The sequence below is a fragment of the Salvelinus sp. IW2-2015 genome, linkage group LG1 (genome assembly GCF_002910315.2).
Source record: "Salvelinus sp. IW2-2015 linkage group LG1, ASM291031v2, whole genome shotgun sequence".
Lineage (NCBI taxonomy): Eukaryota > Metazoa > Chordata > Actinopteri > Salmoniformes > Salmonidae > Salvelinus > Salvelinus sp. IW2-2015.
The window spans coordinates 40612016-40625508 of NC_036838.1; the positions used below are offsets into that span (position 1 = coordinate 40612016).

Sequence of the window (13493 nt, forward strand, 5' to 3'; positions counted from 1 at the left end):
AGGGAAATGTGATCACTAAAGTTGAGTTCAGTGAGAATGCGAAGAGATTGGGTTGATATAATAGAGTCATTATCTGAGGTAAAATAGCCAGAAATGTGTTTTTAATCAACTGACAAACTGCTATCAGTTTCAATTGATTCATCAACATTGAAGTGTTTTCGGTTTCCCTGTTCATAAGCCGTCTGCTCTACTGCCTATTCATTCACAGTGTGAGGTAGTGTTATTATAGCACAATGTGACACTGTACATGCTATCTGCAAGTGATAAGGTAGAAGAAGTTTAACAGGGCTTGTACAATGTAAGTACATGGAGGGGGCCAGAGATACATGGATTGTTCCACAAAATGAGTGCCTTTTGCATCCATTTGATATTTTGAGAAGAAATTGTGCACCAATATATAATGTTAAAAGCCTGTTATATTTAGGGTTGCAAAGGGAGGGGATATTACTGGAAACTTTCTAAGTTTACCAGTAAACTACCAGAATGTTTGTTTCTTTTAAGGATGTTATATAATCTACCACCAGACATCTAATGCCCCTTTTGGGTACTTCACATTTGTACAGGTGTCTGTAATTATCTCTGGCACTCTGTGTGGCCACGTGAAATATATGAAATTAAATAAGATGATAAAAAAAAGAATGACAAAGCTGTAAAACATTATCCTAAATACACTGAACAAAAATATAGGCCACACAGAGTGAAAGAGATAACGCAACATATAAAGTGTTGGTCCCATGTTTCACGAGCTGAAATAACATTTTCCATATGCACAAAAAGCGTAGTTCTCTCCTATTTTGTGCACATATTTGTTTACATCCCTGCTAGTGAGCATTTCTCCTTTGAAAAGATAATTCATCCAACTGACAGGTGTGGCATATCAAGAAGCTGTTTAAACAGCATGATCATTAGAAGAGGACTGGCCACCCCTCAGAGCCTGGTTAATCTCCAGGTTTCTTCCTAGGTTCCTTCCTTTCTAGGGAGTTTTTCCTAGCCACCATGCTTCTACATGGGTTTTAGGTTGGGTTTCTGTATAAACACTTTGTGACATCTGCTGATGTAAAAAGGGCTTTATAAAAAAAATGATATTGATTACACAGATGCACCTTGTGCTGGGGCCAATAAAAGGCCACTCTAAAATGTGCAGTTTTGTCACACAACACAATGCCACAGATGTTTCAAGTTTGGAGGGAGCATGCAATCGCATGCTGACTACAGGAATGTCCACCAAAACTATTGTCAGAGAATTGCATGCTTATTTCTCTACCATAAGCAGCCTCCAACAGCATTTTAGAGAATTTGGCAGTACATCCAACCGGCCAAATAACCGCAGACCACTTATAACCACGCCAGCCCAGGATCTCGTACTCCGGCTTCTTCACCTGCGGGATCGTCTGAAACCAGCCACCCAAACAGCTAATGAAACTGTGGGTTTGCACAACTGGAAGTTTTCTGCACAAACTGTCAGAAACCGTCTCAGGGAAGCTCATCTGCGAGCTCATCATCCTCACCAGGGTCTTGACCTAACTGCAGTTTGGTAACCAACTTCAGTGGGCAAATGCTCACCTTCGATGGCCACTGGCATGCTGGAGAAGTGGGCTCTTCACGGATTAATCCTGGTATCAACTGTACCGGGTAGATGGCAGACAGCGTGTATGGCATCGTGTGGGTGAGCAGTTTGGTGATGTCAACATTGTGAACAGAGTGCCCCGTGGTGGAGGTGTGGTTATGGTATTGGGAGGCATAAGCTACGGACAACGAACACAATTGCATTTTATCGATGGCAATTTGAATGCGCAGAGATAGCGTTACGAGATCCTGAGGCCATTGTCGTGCCATTCTTCCATTCATCCGCCGCCATTCATGTTTCAGCATGATAATGCACTGCCTCATGTTACAAGGATCTGTACACAATTCCTGGAAGCTGAAAATGTCTCAGTTCTTCCATGGCTTGCATACTCACAAGACATGTCACCCATTGAGCCTGTCTGGATCGACGTGTACGACAGCGTGTTCCAGTTTCCACCAATATCCAGCAACTTCGCACAGCCATTGAAGAGGATTGGGACAACATTACAGATTCAGATCAACTTTATTATCTCACCAGGAGGAAATTCATTTAGTCATGTGCTTAAAAAGACAGTACATAAAAAAATGAAAACACAGAAACTACACAAAATAATTCATTTAAAGTGAAAGTGCAATATGCTGTATACTGGAGGGACCAACAGGCTATCTATTATACAGCCTAATGGCTGTTGGAATAAAAGAGTCCCCATATCTATCTGTTTTAATTTTATTTTTATTTTTATCTTTCCCCTTGTCCGGCTGCTGCTGTGACTGAATTTTGAGTGAAGGGGATGAGTACTGTCCTGTAAAATGTTTTCACGTTTTAGGAGGATGAGTTTTGTGTACAGGTTGGTGGCTGATTCCTGATCTATACCAATTATCCTTCCCGACATCTTAATCAAGCGCTGAAGCTTGACTTGGTCTTGCGCTCGCATGTTTCCAAACACGCATATCAGACCACAGGACAGCACACTCTGCAGGACAGATTTATAGAACATTTGTAAGATATGGTGGTCGACATCAAAATGGTTCAGTTTGCGTAATAAAAACATTCTCTGTTGCAATTTCTTTATCTTTGCAAAGGCACAGTCATTGAATTTCAGTTTATTGTCTATTTTGATTCTCAGGTACTTATATGTGGTCACTATCGACTGGTTCACCATTCATCTTCTTAGGGGGTAGTGGAGTTTTGTTCCTTCTGAAATCAATTTCCATCTCTTTTGTTTTCTTAATGTTTATTTCAGGAAAGTTATCTGCACACCACTGGACAAATTTTGCCGTTTCTCTGTCAACCTTGGAGAGGCTTGGTCTGGGTGGAGGAAACACACAACAGCGGTGTCAACTGCAAATTGATAGAAAATGTGCGGGCTGCGTCAGAGGCTTGACAATCGTTTGTGTACAGTGTGTACAGTATCGGTGAAAGTATGCAATCTTAAAGGGCTTCCGTATTCACCGTTCTACTGAAGATGTATAGATGGCGGAGTTAAACTTCACTTTGAGTACGGTCGACTAAACCATTCCAACGTTTCTGCAACTACCTCTCCCMAACAAGCAACGTTTGAAATATGTTCTACCATCTTGTGGCTTTGAGTCAGTGACTCTTATCACATAATGACATTTTAAAGGATCTGTACACAATCAACAGCCTGATCAACTCTACGCAAAGGAGATGTGTGGTGCTGCATGAGGCAAATGGTGTTACCAGATACTGACTGGTTTTTGGATCTACGCTCCTACTTTTTTTTATGGTATCTGTAACCAACAGATGCATATCTGTATTCACAGTCATATGAAAACCATAGATTAGGGCCTAATGAATTTATATTAATTGACTGTTTTCCTTATATGAACTCAATATGAACAGTAAAATCTTTCACATTTTTGCATTTTACATTTACATTTTTGTTCAGTGTATAAACCCTCAAATTAGTGAATACCACCATGAAATATCCTTTATATTTTTTTTACACACTTATCTATTTTACTATGTCAGTATGTATTTGTTGTCAATGTTTTGGCGTCAAACTGTTGGCAGCTGTGAAAAAAGTCAATATTTGGAAGAATTTGCAGAGTTAATTGGAAATAATGCCATTGTTGATTAGATGTTTTTTTTCATTAAATTAGGCTATTTTCTCTTAAACCATATTGTTAATCTGCTAGATACTCATGGGAAATATGAAGACCGACATAAAAAATGTATGACTACGTTTTTTAAACAATTATACAAGTAAATATTACCAAAGTTACAATAGATTGCCATTTTCTGTTAACTACCAAAATTACTGTAGATTCCGGTAACTTTGGTATACTAACAGTAGCTTTGCAAACCTAGTTATATTAATTGAAGTGCCCTTTAATATAGACCACATGGAAAATCCAATAAATCCAATTTTTTATTTGAATAAAGACTTGCTAAAGTGCCAAAATTCTGCATTTGACATGTCTCTCTGTGCACTCTCTGTGACATCAAAGAAGATTTTAAGCCACTTTACCCAAGCATTTATCCAAGTTTTCACCATCATTGTAAAGCGCGGAAGACACATTTCGGTTGAATGCATTCAGATGTGCAACTGACTAAGTATCCACTTTCCCTTCCTCTAGTTATTTATGTTGCCACGACAAAGTCATTTTATTTATTAAATTATTAAATGTGATTAGGGATTCATTTTAAGGTCAAAAAACAAACCTGGCCCTGATTTTAAGGTGAACCCTCTAACGTGAACTCAAATCAAATCAAATTGTATTAGTCACATGCGCCGAATACAACAGGTGTAGTAGACCTTACAGTAAGTAGACCTTACAGTGAAATGCTTACTTACGAACCCCTAACCAACAGTGCAGTTTAAAAAAAATATGGATAAGAATAAGAGATAAAAGTAAGAAGTAATTAAAGAGCAGGAGTAAAAAATAACAATATATACAGGGGGGTGCCGGTACAGAGTCAATGTGCGGGGGCACCGGATAGTTGAGGTAATATGTACATGTAGGTAGAGTTAATAAAGTGACTATGCATAGATGACAACAGAGAGTGGCAGTGGTATGGAGAGGGGAGGGGGGTCAATACAAATAGTCTGGATAGCCATTTGACTAGATGTTCAGGAGTCTTATGGCTTAGGGGTAGAAGCTGTGTAGAAGCCTCTTGGACATAGACTTGGCGCTACCGCTTGCCATGCGGTAGTAGAGAGAACAGTCTATGACTAGGGTGGCTGGAGTCTTTGACAATTCTTAGTGTCTTCATCTGACACCGCCTGGTATAGAGGTCCTGGATGGCAGGAAGCTTGGCCCCAGTGATGTACTGGGCCATTCGCACTACCCTCTGTAGTGCATTGCGGTCGGAGGCCGAGCAGTTGCCATACCAGACAGTGATGCAACCAGTCAGGATGCTCTCGATGGTGCAGCTGTAGAACCTTTTGAGGATCTGAGGACCCATGCCAAATCTTTTCAGTCTCCTGAGGGGGAATAGGTTTTGTCGTGCCCGCTTCACGACTGTCTTGGTGTGCTTGGACCATGTTAGTTTGTTGGTGATGTGGACACCAAGGAACTTGAAGCTCTCAACCTGCTCCACTGTAGCCCCGTCTATGAGAATGGGGGAGTGCTCGGTCCTCTTTTTCCTGTAGTCCACAATCATCTCCTTTGTTTTGATCACGTTGAGGGAGAGGTGGTTGTCCTGGCACACACACGGCCAGGTCTCTGACCTCCTCCGTATAGGATGTCTCGTTGTTGTCGGTGATCAGGCCTACCACTGTTGTGTCATCTGCAAATGTAATGATGGTGTTGGAGTCGTGCCTGGCCATGCAGTCATGGGACTACAGGAGGGGGCTGAGCACACACCCCTGAGGGGCCCCTGTGTTGAGGACCAGCGTGGCGGATGTGTTGTTACCTACCCTTACAACCTGGGGGTGGCCCGTCAGGAAGTCCAGGATCCAGTTGCAGAGGGAGGTGGTAGTCCCAGGGTCCTTAGCTTATTGATGAGCTTTGAGGGCACTATGGTGTTAAACGCTGAGCTGTAGTCAAAGAATAGCATTCTCATATACAGTTGAAGTTGGACGTTTACATACACCTTAGCCAAATACATTTAAACTCAGTTTTTCACAATTCCTGACATTAAATCCTAGTAAAAATGCCCTGCCTTAGGTCAGTTAGGATCACCACTTTATTTTAAGAATGTGAAATGTCAGAATAATAGTAGAGAGAATGATTAATTACAGCTTTTATTTCTTTCACCACATTCCCAGTGGGTCAGAAGTCTACATAAACTCAATGAGTATTTGGTATCATTGCCTTTAAATTGCTTAACTTGGGTCAAACGTTTCAGGTAGCCTTCCACAAGCTTCCCACAATAAGTTGTGTGAATTTTGGCCCATTCCTCCTGACAGAGCTGGTGTAACTGAGTCAGGTTTGTAGGCCTCCTTGCTCACACAGGCTTTTTCAGTTCTGCCCACCAATTTTCTATAGAATTGAGGTCAGGGCTTTGTGATGGCCACTCCAATACCTTGACTTTGTTGTCCTTAAGCCATTTTGTCACAACTTTGGAAGTATGCTTGGGGTCATTGTCCATTTGGAAGACCCAATTGCGACCAAGCTTGAACTTCCTGACTGATGTCTTGAGATGTTGCTTCAATATATCCACATCATTTTCATTCCTCATGTTGCCATCAATTTTGTGAAGTCCACCAGTCCCCTCCTGCAGCAAAGCACCCCCACAACAAAAGCACCCCCGTTTGGGGTGGTGTTCTTCGGCTTGCAAGCGTCCCCCTTTTTCCTCCAAACATAACAATGGTCATAATGGCCAAACAGTTCTATTTTTGTTTCATCAGACCAGAGGACATTTCTCCAAAAAATAATGATTTCTCCAAGAAGTATGATCTTTGTCCCCATGTGCAGCAAACCAAACCAGAAGCAGTGGCTTCTTCCTTGCTGAACGGCCTTTCTGGTTATGTCGATATAGGACTCGTTTTAATGTGAATATAGATACTTGTGTACCTGTTTCCTCCAGCATCTTCACAGGGTCCTTTTCTGTTGTTCTGGGATTGATTTGCACTTTTCGCACCAAAGTACTTTCATCTCTAGGAGACAGAACGCGTCTCCTTCCTGAGCGGTATGAAGGCTGCATGGTCCCATGGTGTTTATACTTGCATATTATTGTTTGTACAGATGAACGTGGTACCTTCAGGTGTTTGGAAATTGCTCCCAAGGATGAACCAGGTCTTGGCTGATTTCTTTAGATTTTCCATGATCTCAAGCAAAGAGGCACTGAGTTTGAAGGTAGGCCTTGAAATACATCCACAGGTACACCTCCAATTAACTCAAATTATGTCAATTAGCCTATCAGACGCCTCTAAAGCCATGACATCATCATTTTCTGGAATTTTCTAAGCTGTTTAAATGCACAGTCAACTTAGTGTATGTAAACTTCTGACCCACTGGAATTGTGGTACAGTGAATTATAAGTGAAATAATCTGTCTGTAAACAATTGTTGGAAAAATGACTTGTGTCATGCACAAAGTATATGTCCTAACCGACTTGCCAAAACTATAGTTTGTTAACAAGAAATTTGTGCAGTGATTGAAAAACAAGTTTTAATGACTCCAACCTAAGTGTATGTAAACTTCCGGCTTCAACTGTAGGTGTTCCTTTTGTCCAGGTGGGAAAAGGCAGTGTGGAGTGCAATAGAGATTGCATCATCTGTGTATCTGTTGGGGCGGTATGCAAACGGAGTGGGTCTCAGGTTTCTGGGATGACGGTGTTGATGTGAGCCATGACCAGCTTTTCAAAGCACTTCATGGCTACAGACGTGAGTGCTACGGGTCAGTAGTCATTTAGGCAGGTTACCTTAGTGTTCTTGGGCACAGGCACTATGGTGGTCTGCTTAAAACATGTTGGTATTACAGACTCGGACAGGGAGAGATTGAAAATGTCAGTGAAGACACTTGGTAGTTGGTCAGCGCATGCTCGCAGTACACGTCCTGGTAATCCATCTGGCCCTGCGGCCTTGTGAATGTTGACCTGTCTAAAGATCTTACTCACATCGGCTGCGGAGAGCGTGATCACACAGTCTTCCYGTACAGCTGGTGCTCTCATGCATGTTTCAGTGTTATTTGCCTCGAAGCGAGCATAGATGTAGTTTAGCTCTTCTGGGCAGCTCTCAGCTGTGCTTCCCTTTGTAGTCTGTAATGGTTTGCAAGCCCTGCCACATCCGACGAGCGGTGTAGTACGACTCGATCTTAGTCCTGTATTGATGCTTTGCCTGTTTTATGGTTCGTCGGAGGGCATAGCGGGATTTCTTATAAGCTTCCGGGTTAGAGTCCCACTCCTTGAAAGCGGCAGTTCTATCCTTTAGCTCAGTGCGGATGCAGCCTGTAATCCATGGCTTCTGGTTGGGGTATGTACGTACGGTCACTGTGGGGACYACATCATCGACGCACTTATTGATGAAGCCAATGACAGAAGTGGTGTACTCCGCAATGCCATTGGAGGAATCCTGGAACATATTCCAGTCTAGCAAAACAGTCCTGTAGCTTAGCATCTGCTTCATCTGACCACTTTTTTATTGATCTAGTCACTGGTGCTTCTTGCTTTAATTTTAGCTTGTAAGCAGGAATCAGAAGGATGGAATTATGGTCAGATTTGCCAAATGGAGGGCGAGGGAGAGCTTTGTATGCGCCTCTGTTTGTGGAGTATAGGTGGTCCAGAGTTCTTTTCCCTCTGGACCACATTTAACATGCTGATAGAAAATTGGTAAAATTGATTTAAGTTTCCCTGCATTACAGTCCCCGGCTACTAGGAGCGCTGCCTCTGGGTGAGCGTTTTCTTGTTTGCTTATGGTGGAATACAGCTCATTCAATGCAATCTTAGTGCCAACCTCTGACTGAGGTCGTATGTAAACAGCTACGAAGAATACAGATGAGAACTCTCTCGGTAGGTAGTATGGTCTACAGCTTATCATGATATACTCAACCTCAGGCGAGCAATAGCTCGAGACTTCCTTATATATAGTGCACCAGCTGTTATTTACAAAAATACATAGTCCACCGCCCATTGTCTTACCAGATGCCGCTGTTCTATCCTGCCGGTCATCGTATAACCAGCCAGCTGTATGTTGATATTGTCGTCGTTCAGCCACGARTCCGTGCAGCATAAGATGTTACAGTTTTGAATGTCCCATTGGTAGTTTAATCTTCCCTGTAACTCGTCGATTTTATTGTCCAAAGATTGCATGTTTGCGAGCAGAACTGAGGGAAGTGGGGGTTTATTCGATCGCCTCCAAATTCTCAGAAGGCAGCCCGCTCTCCAYCCTCTCTTTCTCTACCTCCTCTTCACGCAGGTCACGGGGGTCGGGGCCTGTTCCCGAGGGAGCCGTATATCCTCCGAATCGGGCTCGTCAGAGTCGTGAAAGAAGAAAAAGGATTCTGCTAGTCCGTGGTGAGTAATCTCAGTCCTGATGTCTAGAAGTTATTTTCGGTCATAAGAGACAGTAGTGGCAACATTATGTACTAAATTAGTAAAAAAAAACAAGTTAAAAAACAACGCAGATAAACAAACAAACAAAAAACAATCGGTTGGGGGCACGTAAAACGTCTGCCTTCTGCTCCGGCGCCATCTTATTATCTGAATTGTAATTTTAATATCGTAAAACAATTCCTTTTTTTATCCAATCTTTTTCAAGAAACATTAAGCATCTATAGACAAATTGTAGTGTAAAAGCAGGTGGGCTGTTTGTACTATTTTTGGTAATTTTCTGGTGTTTTGGAGTGGAAAACTGATTGAGTGACGCATAACACGTCAACCCTGTTGTAAACCATAGATAGACAGGCTAGAAATGTTTTAACAATTTCATATTTTTTGTGAAGCTTGCATTCAATTGCCCCTCCCTGTTGCACACAATAAGATTCAAATTTCTCCTATCACATAGAGATGTATGGCTGATTTAAGATTAAACTGTCAACCCTGTTATCGTCAACCCTGTTATCGTCAACCCTGTTATCGTCAACCCTGTTGCTATATTTGGCACTTAATAGGAACTTCCTATTGTATTTTTTTGAGATGGGAAAATTAGTTTTTTATTAAGTTGAACATTTGTTCTATATGGCAGAATGTGAAAATTAGGTCAAATCAAACAGTTTTTTTTCACCAAGTTACACAGCTCAAAAAGGCACCAAATTGGTGGAACGACCCACTGAAGGACACAGACACGGACAGGAACAGCAGGACATACTGTAGGAACTACAGTACATTAAACAGAGAGTGTTGTACTCACCATACTGGCAACTGGGCCCATTGAAGCCAGCAGGACAGTCACAAAGCTGGGAYCTGGAGCGGGAGCCCTCCCGACACTGGCCCCCGTTGAAGCACACGCCGTAGCTACACACAGCTGGAGGATGGCACCGGGATAGGATGGATGGGATAGGAGACGGAGAGAAAGAAAGAGGAGAAGAGATAAGAGGAGCAGAAGCACCTGGCTGCTGTCACAGAATGTCAACATCTGCAGTGGGACAGTTTGACCTATCAGTTCCTCTTCAGTTCCCTGTTAACACCTGATTGAGAAGGACCTTGATGTTCCTGCTGTTACATTTAACCACGCTAACAGGGCTCCCTCCTCCAGTTGGCTCTCTTCAAGAAGGAGAGTGGCTTTCAGGCACGTTACCAGGTGAAAAAAAAAGTTTTTTTTTTGTGAGAAAATGAATCAGCTGGGATAGTTTAACCCTGAGTGAAAGAAATAGGCTGCATCTCTGCTAAGGACATAGTCAACCCCCATGGTCACATAGCAATCTGCTCTGAAACTGAATATATGGCCCATATCTCCACACAGACATAGATCATGCATCCAGTACTATTAGCATGAGGTGAGGCAGAGAGCCACAGGGTGTGGGACATCAATCTAGGAGAGAGAGGGCCCTATCTGGCTAAATCCCCAGAGTCGAACAACTTATCTCGTTTAGACGTGTGAAATCCGTGGAATTGGAATAAACAAACACCTCAAACCACTAGGTAGCCTATGCCACGTGAATCCAGCACAGAGGTGTAGGCATTGCATTCTACACACTCATATCCTCTCTCTCCTTCCCCTCCAAGCTAGTGTGTGTGTGTGTGTGTGTGTGTGTGTGTGTGTGTGTGTGTGTGTGTGTGTGTGTGTGTGTGTGTGTGTGTGTGTGTGTGTGTGTGTGTGTGTGTGTGTGTGTGTGTGTGTGTGTGTGTGTGTGTGTGTGTGTGTGTTGTGTGTGTCTGTCGGATCCTCTGTCCACTGGCTACAGCAAGGTACAGGAGAGCAAGCCAAGCCTCATGTTTCGCTCCATTAAGAAAGGTGCAGTCTACAGTGTGACGGCTACAGAGTATCAGAGGATTGACGCTTGTGTTTGTACACACCCATGTTGGCACTAGCAGTACTAAGGCTCAGGGAGAGGAGATGTACGGAACACCTAATCATGGCAGGAATGCCCGCTCTTCTCCAAGGTGATTAGACAGGAACCTCTCAAAAGATGTAGCTTCTGCCAGATCTGCATTTTTCTGCTAATCTAATCCGATCGGCAGCTGCATGACCAATTCCCCCTCCCAGTCCATTTTGGGGCCATATATGGGCCACATATGTGCCTGTTATTATTAATAACGACATGCCAACCAAAGATCTGAGGTGGTGTGCAGTTCAACATGGGCAATAAAAATGAGTGACAAGATATACTACCAACAAATCAGTGTACTTGTTTAAACTACAGCAAGAGGAGAACATAGTTTGGCAGTCTGTAAATGCCTTCCTCGAAAACGATTAAAAACAAATTATTTTTCCTTTCAACATTATGCCTAAGGAAATGTCCAATATGTCTGTGTTACTCATGATCTTGACAGGTGTTTTTTCTCTAGCTATAGGTGTCATCTGTCATGGTAACAGCAGCTCCTCTCAATGCTAGACAGCTTCATAATGAACAGCTATTCATCTCACAGGTGGGTTACATCAGCATGAGGAGACAGAGATGTAAAGAAAACTAGAGAATGACCGATAATGTTCTGTTATAGTCTACCGGTCCTTCTTTATCGGCTTTGCCCATAGTCCCTCTACATAGCAAAACATCTGCTATGCCAGCCGCTACTCACCGGCTGAGCACTGCATAATGTCGAGGAATGTCTACCTGGGAAAATCATCAGCAAGCAGTAAGATACTGTAGCTCATTCTACAACAGAAAGGTGCTGTATTGAGAAACGAGTCAACTGACACAGAGACCAAAATCTAACCTCTGTTGCAAATATTAGTTTAATTCACTAATAATAAGGCTTGTGTCGACGTCAGATTAGATGATTGTCGTAATAGGGAAAGAAGGAAGTGTTTAAAAATGCCTAAATAAAGGTTGACAATAGGTAAAGCTACCGAAGAATCTTCCTGCATGTTTATGGACCAAGAAAGCTGTAGATCAGCGTGCTGTAGATCAGCGTGCGTGTGTTCTCACTTCTCAAACTATGGGCAGATTTGAGTCAGACAGAATGTGCATCATCGTTTCAATGTTCTTTCCTACCCTCGCTCTCCTTGTTAGATATTATGTACATTTATGGATTGGTAGCAAATGTCATCGCCATTGATCTAGTTATCATAGTAGAAGTAAACAGCAACAAATGATATGAGCAATAGAGAGAGATGTGAAAAGGATCAGAGTTACAGCCTCGCTCTATCAAATCATAGCAGTAGGATCAAGTTACAACCCGCCCATTTCTTGCCAGATGGCTGAACTAGCCAATTGAGTTGTTTTGATTTTCGACCTGGCAGCTGAGTTGTTTAGAAATGCGTCCCGACAGCTGATTTTCACAAATCATGACGTTACATTGGACCCATTTGCATTGAACATATGTTCTTTTATATTCTCAAACTAACAGAAGTGCCTATCAGGTGCATAGGCATGGCCCAGGCCCCCACACCTGGGGAGCCAGGCCCACCCAATCAGATTAAGCATTTCCAATTTTTATGCTAGTTACTTATCAGTGTTCCAAAAGGGACATTATTTGTCCTTTTTAACATGCAAACACCATCAAAGTCAAAGGTTTTTGAACACCTACTCATTCAAGGGTTTTTATTTATTTGTACTATTTTCTACATTGTAGAATAATAGTGAAGACATCAAACTATTAAATAACACATATGGAATCATGCAGTAATCAAAAACATGTTAAACAAATCAAAATATATTTTATATTTGAGATTCTTCAAATAGCCACCCTTTGCCTTGATGACAGCTTTGCACACTCTTGTCATTAGAGGCAGGTAGCCTAGTGGTTAGAGCTTTGGACTAGTAACCGAAAGATTGCAAGGTCTAATCCCCGAGCTGACAAGGTACAAATCTGTTGTTCTGCCCCTGAACAAGGCTGAACAAGGCAACACTGTTCCTAGGCTGTCACTGAAAATAAGAATTTGATCTTTACTGAATTGCCTAGTTAAATAAAGGTAAAATAAAAAATGATCCTATGAGGTGTGTCAACTTTTGTCTGGTACTGGAGAATTCGTAGCAAGCAGTGCACTGGGTTAATCAGATTTGATGAAATATAACAGAACAGATTAATTGGAATGACATTCACTCTCACGAGATGGGTTGCCAAAAAGAACTAACTGAAAGCCAAACCCCATATAATTAACAAATATGACTGCATTGAGGCATATGTAACTGTGCTTCTATGGCTATATACTATACACCATGCCACGGACTATTTCATTTGTTAATTTAGCAAACAAGTTAACTCATAATCCAGTGCTTTTATCACAGTCAACAACACCTATATTTTAGCTTTAAAAATGCTGAACTCTATCTCAGCTTTAAAACAGCAACATGGCAAAATGTGTAGAATAGCATGAGATTAGCTATAAAACTGCACATTTAGCTATAAACCCATCACTGAGAATAAATTATATGTGTCTTTGCCAGAAAGGGGGGGGGGGGGCAGAATCATTTCT

General features: G+C 42.1%; 1 protein-coding gene across 1 annotated transcript in view; it reads right to left on the reverse strand.

The window, feature by feature from the left end:
• The window catches only part of LOC111975964 (multiple epidermal growth factor-like domains protein 6), a gene marked incomplete at its 5' end in the record, with an annotated part of 101321 nt that overhangs the window by 75519 nt on the left and 12309 nt on the right, over nt 1–13493 (reverse strand). Inside the window, one exon of the mRNA XM_070442920.1 lies at nt 9825–9938. Within this exon, the coding sequence (XP_070299021.1) occupies nt 9825–9938 (114 nt within the window). The remainder of the gene's footprint in view (nt 1–9824; nt 9939–13493) is intronic.